General features: G+C 34.2%; 6 protein-coding genes and 3 non-coding genes across 9 annotated transcripts; 4 read left to right on the forward strand and 5 right to left on the reverse strand.

The window, feature by feature from the left end:
* Positions 1–564: 564 nt before the first annotated feature.
* On the forward strand, positions 565–3,513 carry F55G7.1 (uncharacterized protein). The gene is made up of 8 exons (NM_077595.4): positions 565–656; positions 734–817; positions 1,093–1,188; positions 1,240–1,623; positions 1,721–1,862; positions 2,286–2,404; positions 2,461–2,694; positions 3,048–3,513. The coding sequence occupies exons 1-8, from the start codon at positions 593–595 to the stop codon at positions 3,110–3,112; spliced, it is 1,188 nt and encodes a 395-aa protein (NP_509996.1). The 5' UTR covers positions 565–592; the 3' UTR covers positions 3,113–3,513.
* Positions 3,514–4,016: 503 nt separating this feature from the next.
* Positions 4,017–5,640, forward strand: F55G7.4 (uncharacterized protein). The gene is made up of 7 exons (NM_001392854.1): positions 4,017–4,281; positions 4,332–4,433; positions 4,479–4,547; positions 4,701–4,838; positions 4,891–5,034; positions 5,083–5,132; positions 5,466–5,640. The coding sequence occupies exons 1-7, from the start codon at positions 4,239–4,241 to the stop codon at positions 5,502–5,504; spliced, it is 585 nt and encodes a 194-aa protein (NP_001379480.1). The 5' UTR covers positions 4,017–4,238; the 3' UTR covers positions 5,505–5,640.
* Positions 5,641–5,898: 258 nt separating this feature from the next.
* Positions 5,899–7,791, reverse strand: dot-1.4 (Histone-lysine N-methyltransferase, H3 lysine-79 specific). The gene is made up of 7 exons (NM_077596.3): positions 7,594–7,791; positions 7,413–7,542; positions 7,211–7,360; positions 6,955–7,163; positions 6,357–6,610; positions 6,201–6,307; positions 5,899–6,147 (listed from the first exon to the last, which is right to left on the reverse strand). The coding sequence occupies exons 1-7, from the start codon at positions 7,776–7,778 to the stop codon at positions 6,031–6,033; spliced, it is 1,152 nt and encodes a 383-aa protein (NP_509997.1). The 5' UTR covers positions 7,779–7,791; the 3' UTR covers positions 5,899–6,030.
* A 2,068-nt stretch (positions 7,792–9,859) lies between these two features.
* F55G7.t1 lies at positions 9,860–9,931 on the forward strand. The gene has a single exon. It is a non-coding gene; the product is annotated as a tRNA-Thr (tRNA).
* A 1,269-nt stretch (positions 9,932–11,200) lies between these two features.
* F55G7.6 lies at positions 11,201–11,287 on the forward strand. Its single transcript, NR_072197.1, has one exon. It is a non-coding gene; the product is annotated as an Unclassified non-coding RNA F55G7.6 (non-coding RNA).
* Positions 11,212–11,283, reverse strand: F55G7.t2. Its single transcript has one exon. It is a non-coding gene; the product is annotated as a tRNA-Thr (tRNA).
* Positions 11,288–14,261: 2,974 nt separating the features above from the next.
* F55G7.5 (Membrane-associated protein) lies at positions 14,262–15,058 on the reverse strand. Its single transcript, NM_001270251.2, has 2 exons — positions 14,875–15,058; positions 14,262–14,595 (listed from the first exon to the last, which is right to left on the reverse strand). The coding sequence occupies exons 1-2, from the start codon at positions 15,030–15,032 to the stop codon at positions 14,319–14,321; spliced, it is 435 nt and encodes a 144-aa protein (NP_001257180.1). The 5' UTR covers positions 15,033–15,058; the 3' UTR covers positions 14,262–14,318.
* Positions 15,059–16,467: 1,409 nt separating this feature from the next.
* F55G7.3 (BLVR domain-containing protein) lies at positions 16,468–18,183 on the reverse strand (the record flags this gene model as incomplete). The annotated part of the gene is made up of 5 exons (NM_077597.2): positions 16,468–16,568; positions 16,613–16,721; positions 17,422–17,513; positions 17,559–17,709; positions 17,938–18,183. 5 exons carry the CDS (start codon positions 18,181–18,183, stop codon positions 16,468–16,470), a joined length of 699 nt encoding a protein of 232 aa, NP_509998.2.
* A 2,233-nt stretch (positions 18,184–20,416) lies between these two features.
* On the reverse strand, positions 20,417–22,970 carry nfya-1 (Nuclear transcription factor Y subunit nfya-1). The gene is made up of 9 exons (NM_077598.5): positions 22,743–22,970; positions 22,126–22,456; positions 21,990–22,082; positions 21,859–21,929; positions 21,716–21,802; positions 21,584–21,668; positions 21,229–21,456; positions 21,026–21,152; positions 20,417–20,970 (listed from the first exon to the last, which is right to left on the reverse strand). Exons 1-9 carry the CDS (start codon positions 22,932–22,934, stop codon positions 20,736–20,738), a joined length of 1,449 nt encoding a protein of 482 aa, NP_509999.1. The 5' UTR covers positions 22,935–22,970; the 3' UTR covers positions 20,417–20,735.
* Positions 22,971–23,288: the final 318 nt, after the last annotated feature.

Here is a 23,288-nt window from a genome sequence, read left to right on the forward strand (position 1 = left end):
CATGTTTCGAATTTCCCTCTCAAAATGATGGCCTAGTTTTTCAACTTTTGCGGCCGCTGGCCGTCTTCCCTAGTAACACTCTCCCTCCTTTCTCGTGGGAAAAAGCGTACACAGAATAAGTTTTAGGCCACAAATTTCTCGATTTTCTTAATATTTTCACGTCTATTTTATTACCTTGATTCATACGTTTCTTCTCTGAGTATTGATTTATAATGGTTTTACTAACACATATTTCACATCATTTTATATTAATTAGTTTTACGTATTTGAACAGATTTAACCTTGGAGATTACTGTAGATTTTGTAGGACAGGAAAAAATGCCAAATTAGGTGTTCTTGATTTTCTTTTTTTCACTTCACCCGCGTCTTTCTTCGTTTTGTTCTCTATTCGTCTCCCTGTTCGTGTTTCTTTTCTCTGTCCTTTCAACCGACACTTGAAGGGTTCTTGTTACGTTACACACTGACGGTAGGTCTTGCCCTTGTCCTTTTCTCCATCGATGTCCTACAGCCTTTCGCGTGTGTTCATAACGTTTTGTAGAAGGGATAGCAATTAACCTTTTCCTTTTTGCAGGTAGCTGAAACTACTCCAGATATGAATCAAAACCGAGTGATTAATGACCCCGTTTTACGACAATATCAATTGGAAAAGTGCAGAGGTAAGAAATGGGGTTGATGATGTATTGTAACAAGTTATTAAAAAGAGCGCTCTCATTTTTTATCGAACATCTTTCAGAAGAGTTAAGACTATATGAAGGGTACTGTCGAGCACGTCAACAATTTGGTTATCCTGTAGAGCTTCCTCAGTTTAATGACTACGGTTCGTTATAAAAAAAATTCGAGATTGAGCAATTATAGACTTAGTTGAAATTAAAATTTGAATTTTTTTTTTTAAATTTTTGTAATTCCTGTATTTATGTAGTTTTGAATATATATATATCTCAAATACATATACAGTAAATACATATACATATACAGCATATACAGTATACAGTGTTACACCTGCGGCATGTTTTCAAAATTGCTTCATTCCTTGAAAACTTCATTAATAATAATAATTTGGTGACAATTTTGATTTTATTACAAATTTTTCAGGTCAAGTAATCAACTTGCCGCCAAACTTTCGAAGAGTACCTTTTTCTTCTCAACCTCAACATGTTTCAAATGCACAAAGTTTTCATCAATCACCAAGTAATAAAGCATACTTTTCAATCAGAATAATCGAAACTATCAATCATTCAGATAGCAACGATTCGTTTTCTCTGTGCTACACCTTATCAGATGATCGGAACTCGCCAGCTCGACAAGTTTTCGAACAGTTTCGAAACCATCCAATGATCCCGAAAAATATGGCACCTAAACGAGTAGTTTTTGTGTACGAAAAACCAGATGGAGGGGAGCATTCGCATACATTTTTTCCGCACGCTCATCATAATATCGGAAATCAACAAGGAACCCAAACACGTTCGGTCGATGCATCGGTCGGTGATCACAGCGTCGTTCGGTACAACATGGAAACTCAAACCGAATGGGAAGATATCAAACAAGGGGCAACTGATAACCATGAAATTCTGCATAATACGATTAAACAGTCTGACACAAAGGCGCCGACGACAACACCAAATTGTGAGTGAGAAAAGGAGTTAAAAGTGCGAAAAGCATGCAGATAAGCAGCCGTGAACTAAATACACTTTGCATATTGTGATCAATAAAAGTGTTGCAGTGTTAAGTGAACCCGAGACACCAGAGTTCAACTTGGCAATTTTAAAAGTTGCTAAATGGCTGCAAATGTCAAAAGATATCGGAGACGTTTTCACTGGAAATGGACAAGCCCAGCGATCAACTGGATTGAATTACAAACACAGGTTGGAACTCATACTTTCAGATAACATTTTCAAAATAGTATGTGAAGAACAGTATTACATGTTTTATTGTTTAACGTCTAGTGGCACAGTTGAAGGAAACTTTTAAATTTTTTACTGAGAAAAAATTAGAAATTTAGGATGAGAATGTACCTCCCGCTTTATAAATATACAGAAAGGTTATCTTGGGTTTTTTGTTTCAAAAATCCAGAGTAGCTCCAGTTTTTAAACATTTTAATATCTCATAAAAGTTGGCTAATCTTTTCAATTTTCGAACATCAGTTCATTTGGATGATAATTTATTTTGATGATATCCGCTATAATTTGATATTTTGTGTTACTTCTTGTATTTCGAAAACTTCCATTTTCAAAATAAAAGTAGAAACATTTCAAAAAATATTTTTTCAAAACAGGACAAGTTTTCAGAACTATTCCAACCCAAGCCTGTTATCAAGGTCCTCGCCCAATTCCGGCTTACAAAATCCCATGCCATGGCTCCCAATCTAGCTGCAATCTCCAAAAACTTGGCGTTCCATTGACAATCGGTAATAAATGCCTACTCATGACAACTGGCGCCCTCTCACGGTCATCCATTTTTCAGCGAGAAGACACTCCACGGTAGACATGAAAGTGGAGACAAAAACCAGAAGCAATGGAGGCGGCGATGACAACGAGACGACGGCGAGCAATACTGGAGGAGACTCAGAGAAGCCGGTTGAAACGAACAATGAGGCTAGCCAATTGTCAGTTGCCGAGAACTGCTCACCGAGCATTGAAGTCCAAGGAGACATCAAGTCAGCGGTCTCACATGCTGATGTCGATGAGAGCCAAACGAGTATGTGCACTTTAAGAAGAGTAGAGTTCAGAAGTGGGAGGAAGAGTGTATGAGACAAAGAAATGTGATGAATTTGTCAACGGGATGTGAAAGTGTCTAGATAAAGAGAAATGACGATAGTTTTAAAGTTTTTTTATATAATTACGGAACAATATTATTTGATGGAAAATTTATAATTTCAAATACCTGTGTACATAGTGGACTATGTGTATTGGGACTACTTTTAATTCTAAAATTTTTGAAACCAAATTGGAAAGAACACCTTGATTGTTTCACAATGATATTTAACAAGAAGCAAAAGTGTGCCATCACCTATTTTGAACATTCCTTCACACATGATAGTTGAATTTCAGAAAGTGAATCTGAGAACAATCAAGAGTCATCATCAACGGATCGGATCAGCAAACTCTCGGAGTAAAAATTCTGTTCACAAACAAAAAATCCATGTAAAAATTTATAATCTGTTTCCAAAAGCCAACATCTGTGTTTCAATGGTTCAAATCAAAATTGTTTTATTATTTTTCATCTTTCGTTTCCAAAAACAATGAAATAACAAAAAAATAGTCAGAGATTTACACGGTATTACCACTTTCATGATATTTCTATTTTTCATGTAGCTTTTTCTTCACTTTCTGAATGTTCTTTCGAGCTTAAAATTAAACCATTGCTTTCAAGTAGTGAGAATTATGACCAGGGTCTTCTGATTTCCCGTCATCGTGTGGTGTTTCAATACTTTCTTCCCTTTCTCTTGTCAGTGTTTTCCCATTTCCGAGCTTAATTTTCTCAATATATTTAAATAAATTTTTATTGTTGCCAGTTTTCAAACCAACTTCAAAATAATTATGATATCCAGTATTTCGCTACTTGCGTTGTAGCCGTACCCCAAAGTTTGTTTACTTTTTTAATTTGTTAGACATGAATAATTCTTCTGAAACTATTTTCGTTTAGATTTAGAAATTATCATTCTGCAGCTTTAAAAAAGTTTGTTTTCATTTTTCAAATTAAATAACATTTTGAGACAACTAACATACAAGTATTAATTTTTCTAGTCTAGAAAATGGCATTACCCATTGGATTTTTTTTTGAATTTGCATAATAACCATCCTTTTCTTCTTAAAGATCATGTAAAAACTTAAATACTTCACCCATATTTGTTTTCTTGCTAGAAAATCTCAGTTTTCTTCAAACGCTATCAACCTTGAACACTCGAACGTACACAGAAACGAAAAGGTTGAAAAGTGATAGTACATCGCAGAAAATCGACATGTTTAATTAGAGATCACACACTTCCCATAAAGAATACTGATAAAAATTGTCTGTTCTAAACCCTGAAATACACTTGATGAGACTTATTTGACGTGTATGTCATTAAATCTTTTTTGTTGCAAAAAAATGCAAAAATATTAATTATTTTCACTTTGAAAATTGTGTTCTCATTTCTTTGATCAGACAAACGTTAATCCTTTTTTTCCTATTATTCGGTCAATATTTTTCAATTTTACTGGTTTAATGTTACGACACTGATTCTATTTTCATATATTGAAATGAACACTCTTCATGACTCGTGGAAACAAGACAATATAAAAGGTACGTTGATAACATTCCATGAGGTTTTCAAAATTCATTTTCCTTTCTAGTGAAGACATTAAATGGAGAGGCAGCTTCATTTATTACTCCGAGAACACGTGTGAATAGGAGTTCTTCACGGGAAAGTGCAAAATCAAAGTTTTCAGATATAGGTAACTTAAGCCTTTTTTTTCCAATTTATAGTTTATCAAACCCAGAAAGCGCCGAGGAAGTTATAGAAGAGCGATTGATTAATCATTATGTATCATACCCATCTCCAGTTCATGGTAAGTAAAATTATAAAATCATGATTCATGAAGGCAGCTCACAAGCAGCTCTTCGGAGAAAAAAGGTGTAGAAAATCATATGTATAGTTTGAGCAATTTTTGTGATTAAAGGCGTCATTGTAAATGGATCTTTTAAAATGTTCTGTGTTATAGGATCAGATGTCGATGAAACTAAAGTCGATCTAAAAATCAAAAATCACGCGTTTGATTTAAGCCTCAAATTGGAAGCAGCTTCGGCATTCAATAAAATTTCCACACTTTCCGTTCACAGTGGTCAGGATTATGCATTATGTATGTTGTTAAAAATAGAATTGAAATGTGTTTTAATCTTCTTCATTTTCAGGCATTCCTTCTTTCAGTAAGACTATGTCTACTAATCTTCATTTATCGCCAAAAATTCGAAGATCAACTTCATCGTGTTTGAGATCATCAAAAAAGGAATCTTTAAACAAGAATCTTGAAAAGTACAAACCTGACATCAATACAGGTTTGTTGTTCTTAGAGTTTGATGAAAGCGTTAAAAATACAAATTCAGAACGAAATAATCCAACTTCGGGAGAAAGCTTATCAAACAGAAAATCGAAGGTAACATATTATTGATGAAGATTAAACGTTTCAAAATGTTTAAAATGTCAATTATTTTAGTAGAACAGTATGGGTTGACTAAGAATCAGGAAAATTATTGGTCAATAAGTTTTGGCAGTGATTTTAAGCTTGAAATATTGTGTTAGCGACCAAATATTTATGTAAAGTTGCTTCATTTTTCATCATTAGAACTTTATAGAAATTTTAGAATAGCAAAACATTATTTACAATTTGGGTAATTCAATAAATAATCCTCATCCATCAACATTTTCTCTATTCTCCAACAAAACTCACAAGAAAACACATATATTGCGTATCTTAATGTAATTACAGAAACGATCATGGGATAACCATTTGCACAGTTCGAGGTGACAACCGAAAAACAACAAAAATTTTCGATTTGTAAAGTTAACTTCATCAGATCAATGCGTTGTTTTCTTTTTTCAGTTTTGAATTATTCGACTTTTTGATATACAGAATAAATATATGTATATCTTGAGATAAAAAAGTACAAAATGTAGAAAATGGAAAATTATCTTGAATTTTGAAATTATATGGTTTCAATAAATGGTGGTTTGAAGTTACACTGATTATGATTTTAAAAAAAACTTTGAAAACCTTTTGGTATCTTTAGTTCATTTTTAATTAAAGGTAGAAAATGATAGTTTTTTTGGCGCACTTCACTGCCAGCCAATTAAAAAATGTGACTAATTTATTTTGTTCTTTGCTGTTGTCTGTACTGTACAACTGTTGAATCCACAACATAATTAAACGTGAAAGGTACAAGTGTTCATTTTCAAACAAAAAATTAAAGCAACGTTCAAAAGCATACACCCTGTTTTGTTTCAACAAGCGATTCTGAGATTAAATTGATTAACTAGTATATTATTGTTGACAGTTATTTGGATTCCTTTTTGTTCTTCAAAGAAGTCTTGGTGAAATCCTTTCCAACCTTTTTAACTTTTGAATTGGCACTTTTCTTCGATTCCTTTTGCATTTCGAAAGATTTGAATAACTGTATTTTAAAAAAAAAATATTTTTTTTGGAGATCTTTATGATCATTCTCACCTTTAAATGATCTACCGTAGTCAGTGTAAACTCGACTATGTTGGAGGTCCAGGAAACATTTGATTCAGTTGCTCGGAGGGTTCTTGAATTAGACATAGAACCAAAATCTGCAAAATGGGATAATTTTAAAGTGTATCGGTCACAAAGAAAACTCACCCGACATAGCATGACGTCTAGAGGCTACTGATCTTGGCAGGCTCAGTGGTTTTGCTGAAACAATACGCGTTCCATCAGCACAGTTTTGCAGAAGTTCAAATACAATTCGTCTTGTGAGATCATCTTCAAATGCATAGTTGTTTATGAAAATAACAGTCGCCTCCTTGCAAATTAGATCATGAAACTGTGGATGAAGAAAATCTCCTTGAATCAGTTCTATCTCTCCATGTTGCTTGTCAAAGAAGGTCATTAAACTGAAAATAAAGTAATGATGTATAATTATTTAGAGTTAAGTTAAATAAAATAGTTTAGAACATGTTCAAGCAAAAATTAGTTGTTGACGGTAATAGTAACTTGATAAAAAAATGTGTACAGCAATTGTAACAGTACGGTGAATACAATCTGGGGTTTTTTTTTTTTAATTATCATCTTGTATATTTAATAATTTTGAAAGTAGGTTCATTCGCTTGCGTTTAGCACAAACTTTTGTAGTATCTGATTGTTCAGAATCAAGCATCAAACTTTATGAGTAGAGATGTTCTAGCGGATATCTTATTTTGACTAGATAATTTTATAGTGAGCGAATCTCAAAACTTACTTCTTAAAGTACATTCCTTGCGAAACTGCATATTCTGCTGGCACTGACGAGAGTTCAATTCCCACAGCTTTTTTAACCTTTGAATATGCTGCAACAAAACAAACGAGCTGTCCAATTCCACTTCCCAAATCAACGAAAACATCACTTGAATTCAGCTTTAGTTCGTCAACAATTGAACCAATTTGTTCCAGCATAGTTTCACCATACGTCTGCAATGGTTAGTTATATTTTTGTGAGACAGCGTTCAAATACCTACCTCCGAGGAAAAGCCTTTATAATGTTGGTTGAGCTTTTTGGGATATGGAACAGACAGGTCTTTGGCGATTTCAGTAATTTTTTGTGCAACTTGTTGGGTACAAGTTGACTGATCCCAGTGTTTTGGCAGCAATAGTTGTTTTTTTGGATTCTAAAATAAAAGGCTATAAATATTACAGTGTTATAGCAGAAAAAACGCTTACATCTCTTCGAAATAACGCAACTGCTTCATTAAATTTTGCAAGCTCTGCTAAAACATTATCCGTGTTTGTGGTTTTCCCATTTGCTGCGATTAGTTCAATAGAGAGTTGGTTTAAGACTGGTTCGAATAACCTGAAATTCAATTGATCAAAGAAAATATGCATGACAATTCGATTGACTTACTCTTTCAACATATTCAGAAGAATAACCGGTACGTGATGTTTATGAGAATCAAACTTTATGCTTTTGCCATTTGGAAAAACTGTCGACAACGTTTCATGAAGCAGATCTGTTTCATCTTCTAACATTTTACTTTCTATTTTATCAACATTATTTTCCTCATGGTTTTGAATTTGAAACAAATCCATTAGTGCTCTGAAAATTCAGTTTTAATATAAAATTTTAAAAAATATTGGAAGAGAAAGCGGTGGAGGTTTTGTATGAATTTTCTCATACGGTTGATTTAGCCGTTTAAATATTAAAATAAAACAGTGTTTTATATTTTTTTATCAGTACTTGGTATGAAATAAATTTGCGAATGCACCCATTATTGCAATTCTATGAGACATTTGGTCCCTTTCTTTCAAACGGACACGGTATTTCTTCTTTTAGTATTGCACTCCGTTGTTCAACTTTGACAACTTTTCTCTCAGAGGTCGTTTATTCTATTATAAACTTGCCAACTAACAAAACGTTTGTTATGGTTTTTTCCATAGTTTGTAGTTAGTTATTGATATGTTTAAAACAAAACGAGATATAACACTTCAAAGTAGAACATCCGGGGCAATACTAATAGGAGAAACACAGTAGATTGAGTTTGAGATTACTGTTTTACAACAAAGACGGAAAATTCGCGTAAATACCAAACATAACTGTATATTAATAGAGACAAATTTTAAATTAAAGCTGCAATGGACTTTGTACTACTAATTTTTGAACGGTGTTTTAAGAGCTCTGATAATAAAGAATATACGTAATATAAAAAGGAAAAAAAACAGATGACGATATGAAAGAGGACAAGACTGCGCGTTCAATAACCAACAGAGCAGCGACACTGGCATCAAGGATATTTGCAGATTTATCGATCGGTTTTTATTTAAAATTCTGGCGTTGAAACTGTGTCACTATTCTATTCCACAATTTTGTAAAAAGTAATGACGTTTAAAAACACTATTACAACTTGAGATCCAAAGGTTCATGTGGTTATGTTAAAACATATTTTTTACTTGCTTGTTTAAAGTCATATCGAAATTTCTAAAGTTTCCATTAAAAAATAGCATTTCAAAATCTTGCTTATCAATCTAAATTTATGATGGTTTATGCGTCAAAATCATTTATCAAACAGAGAGAGAGCATAGCTAAAAAAAGGGAGATCGTATACTAACAGCATTGTGACTGCCTGTCTTCCCTGTCTTTCTAGGAATGACCCATATACTCAGCAGATGGCCGAATGCAGATAGTTGTGCACTCAATATTTATCTTTGTAGATCGTGGGATCCTATTCCTCGATTCGTCTCCATTACTGTTGTCAAACTGCTTTGTGTTTTTTTAAGTACTGTAAAACATTTAAAAATATAGTTTTCAATTATAACAAGTCACGATGAAAAAGAAATTGAACAGTAATTTACAATTTGAAATCATTTGAAAACTTGAAAATTTTTGAGAATAGAGTGCAGATGTGGCAATCAGGGCTGGGAATTTTTTGGTTTTTTTGTTTTTTGTTTTTTGGTTTTTTTGGTATTTTGACGAAAAATCAATTTTTTTGGTTTTTTTTTGGTTTTTTTGGTTTTCGAAAATTTATATTTTTTTGGTTTTTTTGGTTTTTCAAAAACTTCAATTTTTTGTTTTTTGGTTTTTGGTCCAAAATTTTTTTTTCGGTCCCAGCCCTGGCGGCAATCAATCAACCGAGTTTCGAATTTCCCGAATCGGCGAGGAGCGTGTTACTCTTCATTATCTAGGACTATCTGCAAAAATAGGATATGTTCTGAAAGAAAACATTTAGAAGGATAATACATTTATTTCTGCGCCCGTTTTTAAGATAATTTTGTTTTACTCGAAGGTTTCATTCGTTGATTCCAGAAGAACAGAGGGAATAAGACAACAAGTTACTATTGAAATAACGGAGTGACTCACCGGACCATCTGCGTGCTGTATGCATGATTTACAACATGCTGTTAGTTTTGTAATTGTCACTCCTGATACCCTTTGTAATTACTCCCTAAAACAGATGTTTATAGAAAAAGTTCTTTCACAGGTGATTCGCGTTTTATGTGTCACACACTCCCGTGTATTTGATATGTACGAAAAGTATATGAGGCGTGCGAAGAGGGCAACATGTGTGTTATGTGTGAGTTGCGAAAATGTCGTTCGCTATACACGCGTTACACGCATCTTCCCCTCTTCAAACGCCTCATACACATTCCGCGAATCACCTGTGCTGCTAATATGGGCCCGTATAGCTCAGAGGCAGAGCGTCTGTCTCGTAAACAGAAGGTCGGCGGTTCAATCCCGCCTGTGGGCATTTCTTTTTTAAATACTCACTTTTTAAATTACCAACACTTCTTCGTCATTTAATCCTCTCGGGTGCTCTTGAGGTACTCTGAGTACCCCCGAAGGTCTATTCCTGTAATTTACAGAAGCACATTTCGCCTCCGCTGTTATTCAGGAAAACATCGTTGAATTTAATCAAAAAATGCATTATCTTTTTGAAAAAGAATAACAGAAACACTAAAATCATATTAAATTCCAATAGAAAAATTATGAGCTACGCATCGAACGAAACAAAGCAATTTGAAGCTGCATTAAGGAACGGCGATTTTAACTGTAAACTTGTGACGGTGGGTATGGATTTTATTCACATAATTTGTTTGAAATAGTCTACCGAGTAAACTGGTGAAGTTTCAGGACATTTGTGGATCTAGTTATTAAAAAAAGTTCAAAAATGTGCCAGTTTTGACGCATTTTCCAAATAATTGCCAAATAAATCAAATTTCGAACTTTTTTAAAGGAAAATAATCGTTTTTAAATGTGATTTATTCATTTTAAAAACAATTTTTGTGTATATTTTGGCAATTTTGATCTGTTATAATGTCTCATTCGTCGATTTCCAATGACATTAAAATATAAATTGAAATTTCGCGCACTTTGCCGCGGCCATGGCCTAGGATTCTCACTTTTCACTTTTCGCTAGGCCAGATGTAAAACTTTACACGCCGTGCAGCCGCTTTGGTTTCTCTACTTTATCTCCTTATTCACATTATTCACATTATCACCAGTATTTTGACTAAGCTATTAAAATATTTCCAATTTCAAGAAAATTAAATAGACTTTAGCTGCTTTTGTCTACTGACAATTAGATACTGATGAGAACATTCACTTCTGAAATTTATCTACTTATTCTCATTTTATTTCTATGAAACAAAATGTCGACCATTGAAGAACAAAAATTACTTCTTGTAGAGCACAAGACGATGCCGTCGGACCCACAGACAATGGACAAGAGCGCAAACAGCAGGAGTACGGTATGGGTGCAAAAAATTATAGAGACCGACCGAACGATACAAAATCTGTCATAAGTACTCTGATTGCAAGGAAAACAGAGATTTTGCGAGTTAAAAAAATCAGAGAAATATATATTTCGAGATTGTTCGCAAAAACCACAAATGGTGAATTTTATGAAGTATACATTTCTCACTATTAAAATTATCTGCTCAAATAAGTATCATCGTTTAAAACGTTAACACCGACTTTGATTTAGTTATTAGTAATTTAAAACATGAAAGTGAGTTTCCAAAAAAGAAATGCCCCCAGGCGGGATTGAACCGCCGACCTTCTGTTTACGAGACAGACGCTCTGCCACTGAGCTATACGGGCTACGCTGTCAGCCAGTGTGCATGGCGCCTAAGAGAACATGTCGCAGAGAAGGAGTGGGGCGGCCGAGTGAGGCCACTTTCGAATGTGGTTTCTGCCCAGTTCTGTTAAAACTAACAAGTAAGGTGCGCACTGTATATATTTTCGAACATTGAAAAATTTTTTAAACTCTTTAAATATTCTAAAATTTATTATTTAATCAAATAAACATAAATTGATGGAGTTGTGGCAAAAAAAGTTGGAAAGATTATCCCATTGTGTATTATTAGTTAATTTTTAACTCAACCAATTTTTTTAGTTTTTTTTTTCAATCAGAACATATTTTGTCATTTGGAAAAAAATCCGGTTAATTTCGCAAAAATTGTTTACAAACATATGTACAAAAGGTGGAATTATTGTGACTTTTGGTAACATGTATGTATATTCTGGATATCTACTCATAATTTCAGCTCTTTTAAGTAGACACTAGTAATCTCAAAAATTATTTATTTTGCAATAGCACAGGTTTTCAAAAATTTGCACTGCAAACATACTCATAAAATGAATACAAATATTTTGAAAGAAGTTGTGCCAAGTTGGAAGATCAATTTGTCTTTTTTTTCTCCAAACATCCACTACTTTTTAACCTGTTGTTTCACTGACTGACCCTTACAATTAAAAGCATATATCATAATCATAAGTAAATAGAATACATCTTTTTTGTTAAATTTCGTACGAAAAACAAATCAGAAGCCAGGAAAAGATTCCTGAAGCAGGCCAAAGCGTCAACACCAGTTTTGTGGATTCCACGTAGGCTGAAGCTTAATTTCTTTAAACTTAGAATTAAGACGCACTGGCCATTTTGGGTAAAAAAAAGATTGAAGGACGATCTGATCTTCAAGTGCTATGCACTGCGGATCTGGGATTCTGGTACACTGCCTGGTGGTGATCCCACTGGGCTATAATTTAAGCCACGTTCTAGCCGGGGACTGTGGCCGATAATCCAGTCGCGGAATGCTCCACTTCTCAATAGAGGCTGGGTGAACCTAGGGGGTGAGGCCGGACTTCAACTCGTGACCTCCAGATTGCCAGCGGCCACCACTACCGACTGAGCTATCCGCCCCCAAAGGAGTCCCTCTCGAAAGCTGGTCCCTCTCGAAACATACATAGGGAAAAAGAAGTACTAATAAATCAATATTAAGATCAAAAGTGGAACTGTCCAAGAAAATATTATTGAACTGAACTTATGGGGTTATTCAAGTAGTGTCGTGAAATTAAAAAGTGTATTTCAATACACTTTTTGCATTATTCAAGTAACTTCAAAAACATGTATTTCAATACAGTTTGTGACGTAATTTCGCGACATTTCTCGACATTTCTCGACATTTTTCCACAGTGGTTTTATCAGAATAAATGCCCTGCGACGGCAAATTGTGTGGTTTTTCACCCTGCGGGGACACCTTTCTCTGTATTTTTCATTCAGTTGTCCGCTTTCTGGTTGTCGCATCATGTCGAGAAATGTCGAGAAATGTCGCGAAATTACGTCACAAACTGTATACATGGTTTTGAAGTTACTTGAATAAGGCAAAAAGTGTATTGAAATACACTTTTTAATTTCACGACAATACTTGAATAACCCCAGTAGGAAAAGATGAACCGGTGCAAATGAATGAATAGCAGTTGATCCTAAATCAGAGTTGAGGTACAAAAAGTTCAATCCACCTGAAAACAGTCTGTCTGATGAAAATTCGATGAGCTTAAACTGCAAAAAGCAACTGCTCCAGATAAAACTAATGTTTCCAGCTACAAAACATAGCTAAATTTTTGCAGTTACCTTATTTCCTTTATTAGTGTTGCACCCCTTCGGACCAGCAAAAAATTAGTTTTGCATGCAAGACTATTAGAGGAAATACAGGGAAATTTGTTTTGAAGATCCGTTTCTATGTTCATAGTGTGTAGGGTATTTCGAAGTAAACCAAATTGTGTTGGTTATTTGACATTTTGCATTTATTTACGATGACAGTTTTCAAACTGCTAGGGAAATTGACAACAACACATTTGCGGGAAGACGTGGAATGGTGTTAAATAGATGTGACACGCAAATTGGCGAAAAAGGTTGATATTGAAAATTGCAATGGCCAATTGTACAAATGACTCAATATTAGATTGCCAAAATAAAAACTGAAGAAAGAGCACGAAATAACTCCATTTCGATCTTCACTTAGTTTTGATGATTTCTTGTCAAATTCTTGCGTATGAAATTTCCTCCAAATCTTCCAATTCTTAATACGTCAAGTTAAACTAACTCGACAAAAGGATTTGGCAATGTCCCTCCGCGATTTGATACAGTCTGTGTTCACAATCAATCAATACTCACCCCCTGCCTATTTAAATTACTGGCAGGGAGGTACAAACGCAGGGAAGAGAATTAACTACCGCTAAAAGGAATTAGGCAGATTTTTTGGACATGACATTTTGGAAAATGAATAGTCATATTGAAGGTGTGGTAGCGTCAGTGAGGATATTGTCTGAATACATTTATTGATAATCCAACATGACCAAATGTCCCAATCAAAACTTCAAAAATGTTCCGAATTTTCAAAAATTACATTTAAAGTTATGGGAAACTGCCTAAGAAATTTAGAGTATTGAGCCCCTACAATGCTATCATACAAACATTAGAACTTTGTAGAAAAAATATTATTTTTGGTCTTCTTCTAAAATGATAATGGACAAATCACCATTTTGCAAATTCTTCCAATTTCTTCAATTATTTTCTTTTTTAATTTCTGCAAAAAATAAATTCTCAAATTCTTTTGGGAAATTTGCTACATATGATTGGCGGGCATAAATACAAAAATTGCTTATACTATAGTATAATATAGTATAATGCTTATACTTATACATTGAATTTGTCGGTTAAACTAGAAAATTTGAAATTTTTAAATGTAAACATGAAATTTTTTTAAAATAAATGTTGTTTCGTGTTTTTCAAAATGCCAAGTTGAATTTGATTTTATTCTGCAACTTGAATCCAACTACAACCACAAAAATACATTTTAAATGGATGAGGTTCCAATGAACCCATCATCATAATTCATATTAGAACTATCCGAGTCATCGCCATCTGAATCATTGCCTGGAATTTGAGATTTCAAGAGAACATATGTGTCAGAGCCAATGATAAAAGTAGCATGTTCGACTGAACCGTTTCCGCCCTTTCTCACAGTTTTTTGTTTCTTTTCCACTTCGGGCTTGATGGTAGGTGCATATACGAGTTGATGGAGGCAAATCACTTGAATCATGATGATGATGACAATGAGCGGGAAGAGCCACCTGATATATTATGAAATGTAGTACTGGGAACAGGGGCATTTTGTATAATTTATATGGCCTTTTGTATCACCTTTGTATGTATTTTTTGATGAAAAAATAAATTCCGACAAATGCAGATTCAAATACAATTTATTAATCATCAGTTTTGTTGTGGACAGTTTTGTTGTGTGTCTCATCGTTAATATGAGGACATTTTTTCACAAAAAATTGATTAGATTTATTGTTAAAATCCAAAAAAGATATCAACATGATTTTTTTCAAATGCGTTAAAAAACTCACTCCTGTGACTGTACAACTTGCTGGGCAGCTTTGATAGAGATAGTGGTAGAGCCACACACTAAGCTCAACATTTCAGTTCCGTTCATTTGGATAGCAATCGTGCTTGTGAATGCACTCACAATAAATGTGCAGACCAGCACAATAATAGAAAGAGCCATGTGGAATGGGACAAGTCCACTGTAGAACGGCAGAAAAAGGAATAAAAGATTCTGATAAATAATCTGTTTATATACTGTTTGCGAAATGAGCGTGATTTCAAAAGTTGATTTCTAAGTATGAATCATCGAATTTGTTATGGGACAATGATAATTTAAAATGTCATCGTGTGCAACAAAAATTTATTGGATATATTATTCAAATCTGAAAATTGGACAAACCGAGATTAGCGAAAAATTGATTAATGAAAATAACGAAATATCAGAAGGTACCACGATATTCCAATAAATTGAGTTTTGATAACAAGCGGTTGAACGAATTCTGTGAGAGAGACAAAAAATGATTGTAAATTAAAAAAAAAAGAGCATGAATAAAATTTGAGGACCACGATTGGAAAAATATATATAGAAGGATTGGAATGAAGGAAGCAACTTTCAGCTATTTCCACTTTTCCAGTGATACTCTCGACATCAGACTAATTGTTTCTGTTCATAGGATTTCAACACCAATTGAGATCACAAATCAGGTAGAAGCTGCAAAAAATATATTGAATTGTATGTTTATTTTCTCCTGAAGCTTTGGAAAATATATTTAACTTACAGAATCGTAAATTTGCAAAATTTTTTGCTCTCTCTTTTGGTAATAATTTTATTTTTTGAAGCCGTTGTTTTTTTTAGTTGTATTTTGTTGAAATTCACCTTACCTTAAGTAATAAACTGTTGTCAACAGAGTACATCGGTTGTCACAATACTGTTTTCTATTTAGAGCACATGGTGCTGAGCCATAGGAATTTGATTTGAGAAGTCAGTCAAACTGTTTTGAGTCGATGAATGAACGATTACCGATGTGGAAGGACCATTACTTGTACCGAAACTTGTCTTCTCAATTTTTCCACGAGTAATGTTACTAGTTTGCAGACTTGAATCATTATTCATTTTTTCATTGCCTCTTTCCTTCGAACAAAGCAGATTATGACGTTCATTGAAACTATGTGTAGTTTCTTCAGCCGTAGAGTTTTCAAAAATAAACAGGCTTCTATGTGATGCTTCTGCCGAAACAAGTGGTTGGATATCCAATTCACAACCAGCAATATTTTTTGGTTGAAATTTTTGAGTGCTCATTTCTGCGATTTTGTCTTGTTGAATGCAGGATGTACAAGACTGGTTAAGCATGGCGTTTGAGGGGTTGCAAGAGCAATTGAAACCATCTTGGGAGATACTAGATTGGCTCTTGATGATTTTTGATTGAGCGCATGATGATAATTCAATTTTCGGAGTTGCTTCAATGTTGTGTGTATTCGAGGATGAAATGTTATGGCCGTTTGAGTTTTTAGTATTTTTGACAACTTGCACGTGGAAAGGCCGTGAAGCGTCTGATGTCTTGATCTTGAATAAAAACTTAAATTGTCTCTGACCAACTTGACATTTTGACACGTTATCAACAACTGATTCGAATGATTCGGTAGTACTTGTTTTGCGGTATTACAACACTGGTAGGGTGTTCAGGTGGCATTATGGCCGGAGAGAATATAACTTTATCTGAAAGTTTGCAATTGTTTTGTAAAAATGAAAACATGACTTACGGATAGGTTTCGCTACTGATGCACTATTTGAATTTTGATGCCCTTCTTTCTCAAAATCGATTCCGATGATGTTAGCATTTGAAGTACCACTGTCGGTATCACCCCGTCCCTATTAAAGATTGTAATGTTGTTAAATTGTATTATCAAGTATGAATGTGTTTTTTTTTCAGAATAAGACCTGTTTTTAATTTTCAGATCTTATAAAATCTCTCTATAACAAGCCGTGTCTCGGATTACATAACTTGTTTATTTTTCTAAGAATGTCAGATTTTCTTTGTAACCGTTATTGTCTTTTATTCAAATATTAGATTGATCAGATTGTTAAACTATTTATGAGCAGCAAACGTTCAAAACGCAATTTTTATCTAGTTTGTTAGTGCAACATATTATAGAAATTTATTTTGCAGAAACTAATCTAATAATCCAAGTTGAATTAATGACTTTTTCATAGCTCTATGTGAGAAGACTACACGCGTATTGTGCAAAAAATAAATGTCTAACTTTGCGTTTGATTTTCAGAATTCATATATTCCTAAAAATATTCAAAAATAATAAATATAACTAGTTCAACAACTTTGTCACGATTGTTAAAATGGACAATGCAGTTAAAGAGGAAAGAAAACCAAAAACGTCAGAAACTTTCAAACTATAAGCATAAAACAAGTGTGCCAAAACTTTTTAATAAAATTCTTATTTCAAAAAAAAACATACAGTGCTGGCCAAAAAGATATCCACTTTTAGTTTTTTTTGATGATTTCGCTACTTTTTCAAATAAGTATAACTCCAAAGCATAATAAAAATTCACTTACAGTACTATTTTGTTTTTTCTCTTCATCTGATCCTAAAGTTACGTTGATTTCTTCGCTGGCAAAAGTAGACATGTCTTCGTTTGTGTCCATTGCTGAACAATCTATCTTGTGAAAAATATTTTTACAGTTGAGTTTACCATCGGAAGCGTCAATATGCAAATCCTTGGATGCTTGAAATAAGGGCTCCACAGTGGTCTCGCTCATATTTTGGCTGTAAGTTCCCACGATTGGAAGGCTTTCCTGATTTGACAACTCATTGCTTCTTGTATTTGGACCCTGACGATGTTCCTGAATGAATCCCATATACCTAGCTAAAAAGATCTTGCAATTCATTCACTCTCTACTACAAAATTGTATGAAGAAGAAATTAACTAATGGCGAAGTTTTGTTACTAAATCACACCGAAATAGTCATACCCTAAAATTCAGTAAGTGACGAATAAAACTTGCAGCAATGGCAAATTTTTTTCTCCTTATGTGGTCTATAGAAATTATAAAAACCAATAAGGTAACTCACTTTATATAGATTTTCTGGTTTATTTGTAACGATTTGTCTGGTTGGCACCTTTCTCTTGAGTTTCTTTGCACATTTTGATACTTTGGATTGCTTCCTGAGTCGACGCTCTTTTAATTGCGATTTTCTCATTTTCTCACTAATTTTAGTGACAGATAAAAATCCGCTCCCTAGCTTTGGATTGTAACTGGGATCGTACGAGTCGTCGGATGATTCATCTGATTGTGAGTCTAAGAATTCAGGGTCCATGATTAACTGAAAAAGAAACATTTAGATCAAGGAACAACAAAACAGGACGGAAATAAGCTAAGAGAATGGGCACAGATGCAAAATCATGTTTTGATTCATAAACCACGTGGTTCATGTGGTTCATACGGAAAAGTTAGAATACGGCGATGTAGCGCATACATACATCTGAATGTGTTGCGAAGATATATAGAAAGCTAATTAATGCTTTTTTAGTTGCTATGGGAGACACGTGTGAAGTTGCGAAGGTGAATAGCAAAACCGAGGTAGCCGAGATCTTAAAGGTGGAATAACGGTTTGGGGGTATTTTACGTTTATATACTCAACATAAGCTCGAATCATAAAATCAGAAATGCAATTTAACCACTCCGAAACCAGACTTTCGGTGGTTTCGCAGAAACTACTTTCGAATAGACTGTGGGCAAATCGGTTCTGAACGTCAAGTCATAAAATGTAAAGAATTAATCAAAATAGAGAAAATAGAGAAACAATTCAGGCACAGCAAAAGGAAGGTCCACGCTGGCCAGAAAAATAAAAAAAATGGATAAGAAATTGAAATATAGGGAGAAAAAAAAACAAAAATAAGGAAACTAGCTAAAAAAAATCCAAGGTGTAAAATTCAAAAGAACAAAAATTTAAGTTACGAAATGGATAATTGAGATTCATTAGTGGATTTGACGCATAGAGGGTACACTTATTGCAAAAGTGTACAAATATAATTGATGTTTTCATACTTGATAGGGGAGACACGTGAGGAGGAGTTAATGAGTTGCGACGTCAACAAATGAAAATCTACCAAAATTGCAAAAATAAACGTCAGGGGTGTTAACTTTGCTCCTATTGTGAGAGTCATGTGTGAAATCAAAAGATTATTAATGACGTTTTTAACAATTGATATATTACGTGAAACAAGTTTTTCTAGAACGCGTATGTGAAAAACCTCGAAATATAATTTTTTCAGATGCATAATCAAACTCATTGTGAGCTTTCAAAAATAGTGAGATGTGCCGTTATTATGTTTCTGAACAATTCATACTTTATGTTGAAAAATTGTCAGTTGGAACTGGTTGAACATTTTTTTGGGCGTGCCAAAACAGTGTTACCCAAAATTCTAATGCCAACAACTTGAAACATGTTTGTAAAATTTGTAGAGAAACAATTTTATAGTGGATTGAAGTGGGACAACTGGGGGGTTGTCTTGTGAGTCAATGCAATTTTTTATTGTCATAAAAGCGTTAAATAAGTTTGATTTATGCAAAAAATATGTTCGCAGTTTTGTATCAGACACATTTGTTTTAGAACAATAGTTTTCAAGTAACATTATATTATTATCAAAAAATAACAATCGCACAGACCACGTGGCTTTTGTTTTTTATTTCTTTTTTATTTACGCTCCTCCCACGTCTGACCTTTAGTTCAGTTTTTAAATTATCTTTGAAAATAAAGTTGTGGGAAGAGCGTAAATAAAAAAGAAATAAAAAACAAAAGCCACGTGGCCTGTGCGATTGATATTTTTTGATAATATGTGGTTTATTTTTTCATGTCTTATTGAAATGTTTATTGAACTTATCACAAGTGTTCAAAACAACGATTCACATTGAGATGTCGTTCTTTGTGATTTCGACAAATGTGAACGCATTGGTGGACTGACTATGACACCTAACACAACGAGAATGGCCAAACATGATATTGCAAATTTTTACAGTTTGTGATTCAGTTTTATTTTTTTTTTGTTGGATGAATTGAAAATTTAGTATTCTTTTTTCCCTTTTTTCCAAGTAAGTGGCAGTAAAAAAATTTTACGGGGATGCAGAATTGAATTGGAACCTGTTCAATATGCGTACCACAAAATATCACAACATTTTCAAAATTGAAAAACTAATACCTGATTTTTTTTATTTTTAGATTTGCTAGGAATCATGATTTCTGAGCCTAGAAATGAAAAAGTTTCGGAAAAATTATTTGTGTGAATAAATTTTCGGAACAATTATTCATTTCAAAAATAAATTCATTAACAGCATTTGGGGAACAGCAACTACATGATTACCATCACATGTGGTGTCAGATTTTTGTAGATCAAGCCGTAATCCTATATCCACATGGCACCGCCCTTGCTTGTTTCCTGCAAAGTGCTAGCTGACACTAAAACTGTAATTTTCAAATGTTTTTACTTGCATGAAGGGAATGTTCGTTTGCAAATTGCATGAACACAATCAATATTAGAGTGGTAGCACATTTTGAAGCTTTTTAACAATACAGATTTATATTTGAGACAATTATGACACGAAGTTTTGCTGTCATACTTTTAAAAAAAGTGTAGCTTTTCATTGGATAGTTTGAAGACTGACATAACCCAACATGACGATTTAAAAAATGCATAATGAGGATAAAAAATTTGAAAACATTGAAAGAGAAATGGGCATAATCCCGAAGAAAAGATCGGTCAATAAGAGAAGGTACATTTCTGTGGCAAAAAGCGTAGGGAACATGAATGATTTTGGTGAGGTGAATTTTGTTTGGCAACGGTTGCAATACACATTAAGCTATTAATAAAATTAGAGATTCGTGAAACTTTGTCCATCACTTCCAGTTAAATCGACGCCATTGTCATGATTGTTGTGGTAATTCACATTACCATCCGGCGCGATATATTGGACGTGGTCGTGATATTGGTCGTAGGTAGACATGGGTTGCTGATGCTCGATATAATCCGTTTGATGATCCATGCCATTATTGATGTATCCAGTCGACGTCGACGGCATCGATGAATTGACTATCCCGCCCTTTGGTCTGAAATATTCACACATATTGAAAAATGAAACAATTTTAAATAAGAAAAACTAACTGAATTTCAACTGGCGATGGGAGAACTATTGAGGACGAATCAGAAGTTTCTTCACCAGGTAAGCGGTTCCGGCGTTTCAATTTTCTGGGAGACGTTGTACTGCTGACCATTGATGACGATTCGGCTGCTGGAAAGTAAAAACAATTAAACATTCAAGTTCAAAACATCTTTCCACTAATACAATTTTTTGAAAATCTGCTTACTTTTCGTATTGTCAAAACGCCCATCAAGCCCTCTCTTGCGTTTTAGTGCATGAAGATGACGACTTTCGTGGAGATACTTCTGGCGAGCAAGTGGGAGCCGTCCACTGGCTTCAAGCTGTTGCCTCATCTCACGTCTTCGCATAATTCTGTTGAACTGCTTCGGATTGACCAGCATGGGTTGTTGCACTTTTGGACCAATCATTTCTACATTGGGTACTGTTCCGTTTGCTGAAAAAAGGTATTATTCATTGGAACCGTTTAAAATAATTTTATTGCCGATGCAGTTTTGCGGAATATATTTTTCTGGGTGTAAATTTAAATTATCCCGTGAAAAGAAAAAAAATATCTGACTTACGGAAAGATAGTACTGGTAGTTCATCCCTGGGCCGAGCATTGTTAAAAAGATTTGAATCCATTTCCAACGTTTTTGGAAGCATTGCCTGAAACTCTATGTTTGTAGGAGATATTTTCACAATTTATAATCAACCTTCACATCTTCTTCCGTTGCATCCATTGGCATTGGAACCAAAAGCGTCCTAGGTATTCCGTCGAGCACCCATGAATATTGAAACAGCTGAAAACAGATTTAAATTGACTTTAGATCTACATACAAATGTAAAACTCCCTAACCTTGCAGTTTGGCGGCAGTTCTATTGTCGTCGGAACTTTTGACTGATTAATCTCATTGATTTTTCCAGAATCTGAATAGATAAGTATGTTTACAGTGTAGACTTTACACACATATCAAAAATTTACCATACCTAACAACTCTAGTTGCTCCCTTGCTTTCTGTCCATTCTCGGGTTCATTGGGTTTAAAAGATATTGCATGCGTGAATACGGGCTCAGACTCGTCTGTAAATAAAAATTTTGAAATTATATACTTAGCTTCACTCACTTGGACTGTAAAATGAGGTAGTCGTAGATGCCACCGATGTGCTTGGTTCATTATATTGGATATAACTGCCGTTCTGTGGTTGTGATTGAGAAACCGGAGCTGGGCCAAATGCTTGTTCAATTCGTTGTTGTTGTGAAGGTGTAACATGGGACGATCTATGGAATTGTGGGGCTCGAGCTGTAGAAACGCTAGCTGGAGTATATTGAGAGGGTGTAGTTTGAGTAGGCGTTGTTTGTGAAACTGATGCTTGATGAGTTTGAGATCTTACAACTGGAGGTTGGTGGCATTGTGTTTGAACGTTCGGCGAAGAAGTAGCTGGAGGTGAGGGGTTCTGAAATCAAGATAGGGTTAGTTTTATCTTTGAGATTACATCGAAAAAAGATTCATAAATACCATCAGAGTTTTAGCAACATTTGTTTCTCCATTAAATGACATCTCATTGTATTTTTAATTTTACTGTGTAACTCATCTCCTACTTTTTGTCAACATTTCAACATTTCTTGATACTTTTTCATCGACGGAAAGGGACGAGTTTAGTTCATTTGGCAGGAAAAATTAAAATTACTTTTCAAATTATTATGCCAGATTTAAGTTGAGAAAAAAAAAACTAATCTTACCACGTCTTTCACGAAACGCGGTCCTGGTAGTGGAACGGGACGTCTTATGGGAAGTTCTTTGGGTGTAGTATCCAGTGAAGTCCCGATTTTGGATGCCTTCTCGAATCGGAAAACTGTAGGCGGAATTGGTCGCTTTGCCGGAGCTTGAACTGGAGTGGGGCGCTGCACGTCGCCCCTCGACGCTCCATTCATTTTGTCTTGTTTTTTGATGATTGGATTTACCTGAAAATGAAAAATGATTAATCAATAATGAAACATTCCGTGTTTGAGGCTATTTGAGCTTTATATGGTTTTCCGATAAAACGGTGAAAATTGACAAAGTTATGGTAAAACATTATTTTCGTTAAATCAAAACGTCTAAATAAAACTTTCATTCAATAAATGTTAAATTCTCAGAAAATCAGAATAATTGAAAAGTTTTCTCGAAAAAAAAGATGAGAGAAAGTAAGAAAGGTTTTTATAATTTTGAAGTAGTGAATTCTAACGGTGGAAAAAAACTTCATGACTTAAAAGTTTACATTTTAAACTTTTAGTGTCTCTCAAAGT

Source organism: Caenorhabditis elegans, chromosome X (genome assembly GCF_000002985.6).
Source record: "Caenorhabditis elegans chromosome X".
NCBI classification, from domain to species: Eukaryota; Metazoa; Nematoda; class Chromadorea; order Rhabditida; family Rhabditidae; genus Caenorhabditis; species Caenorhabditis elegans.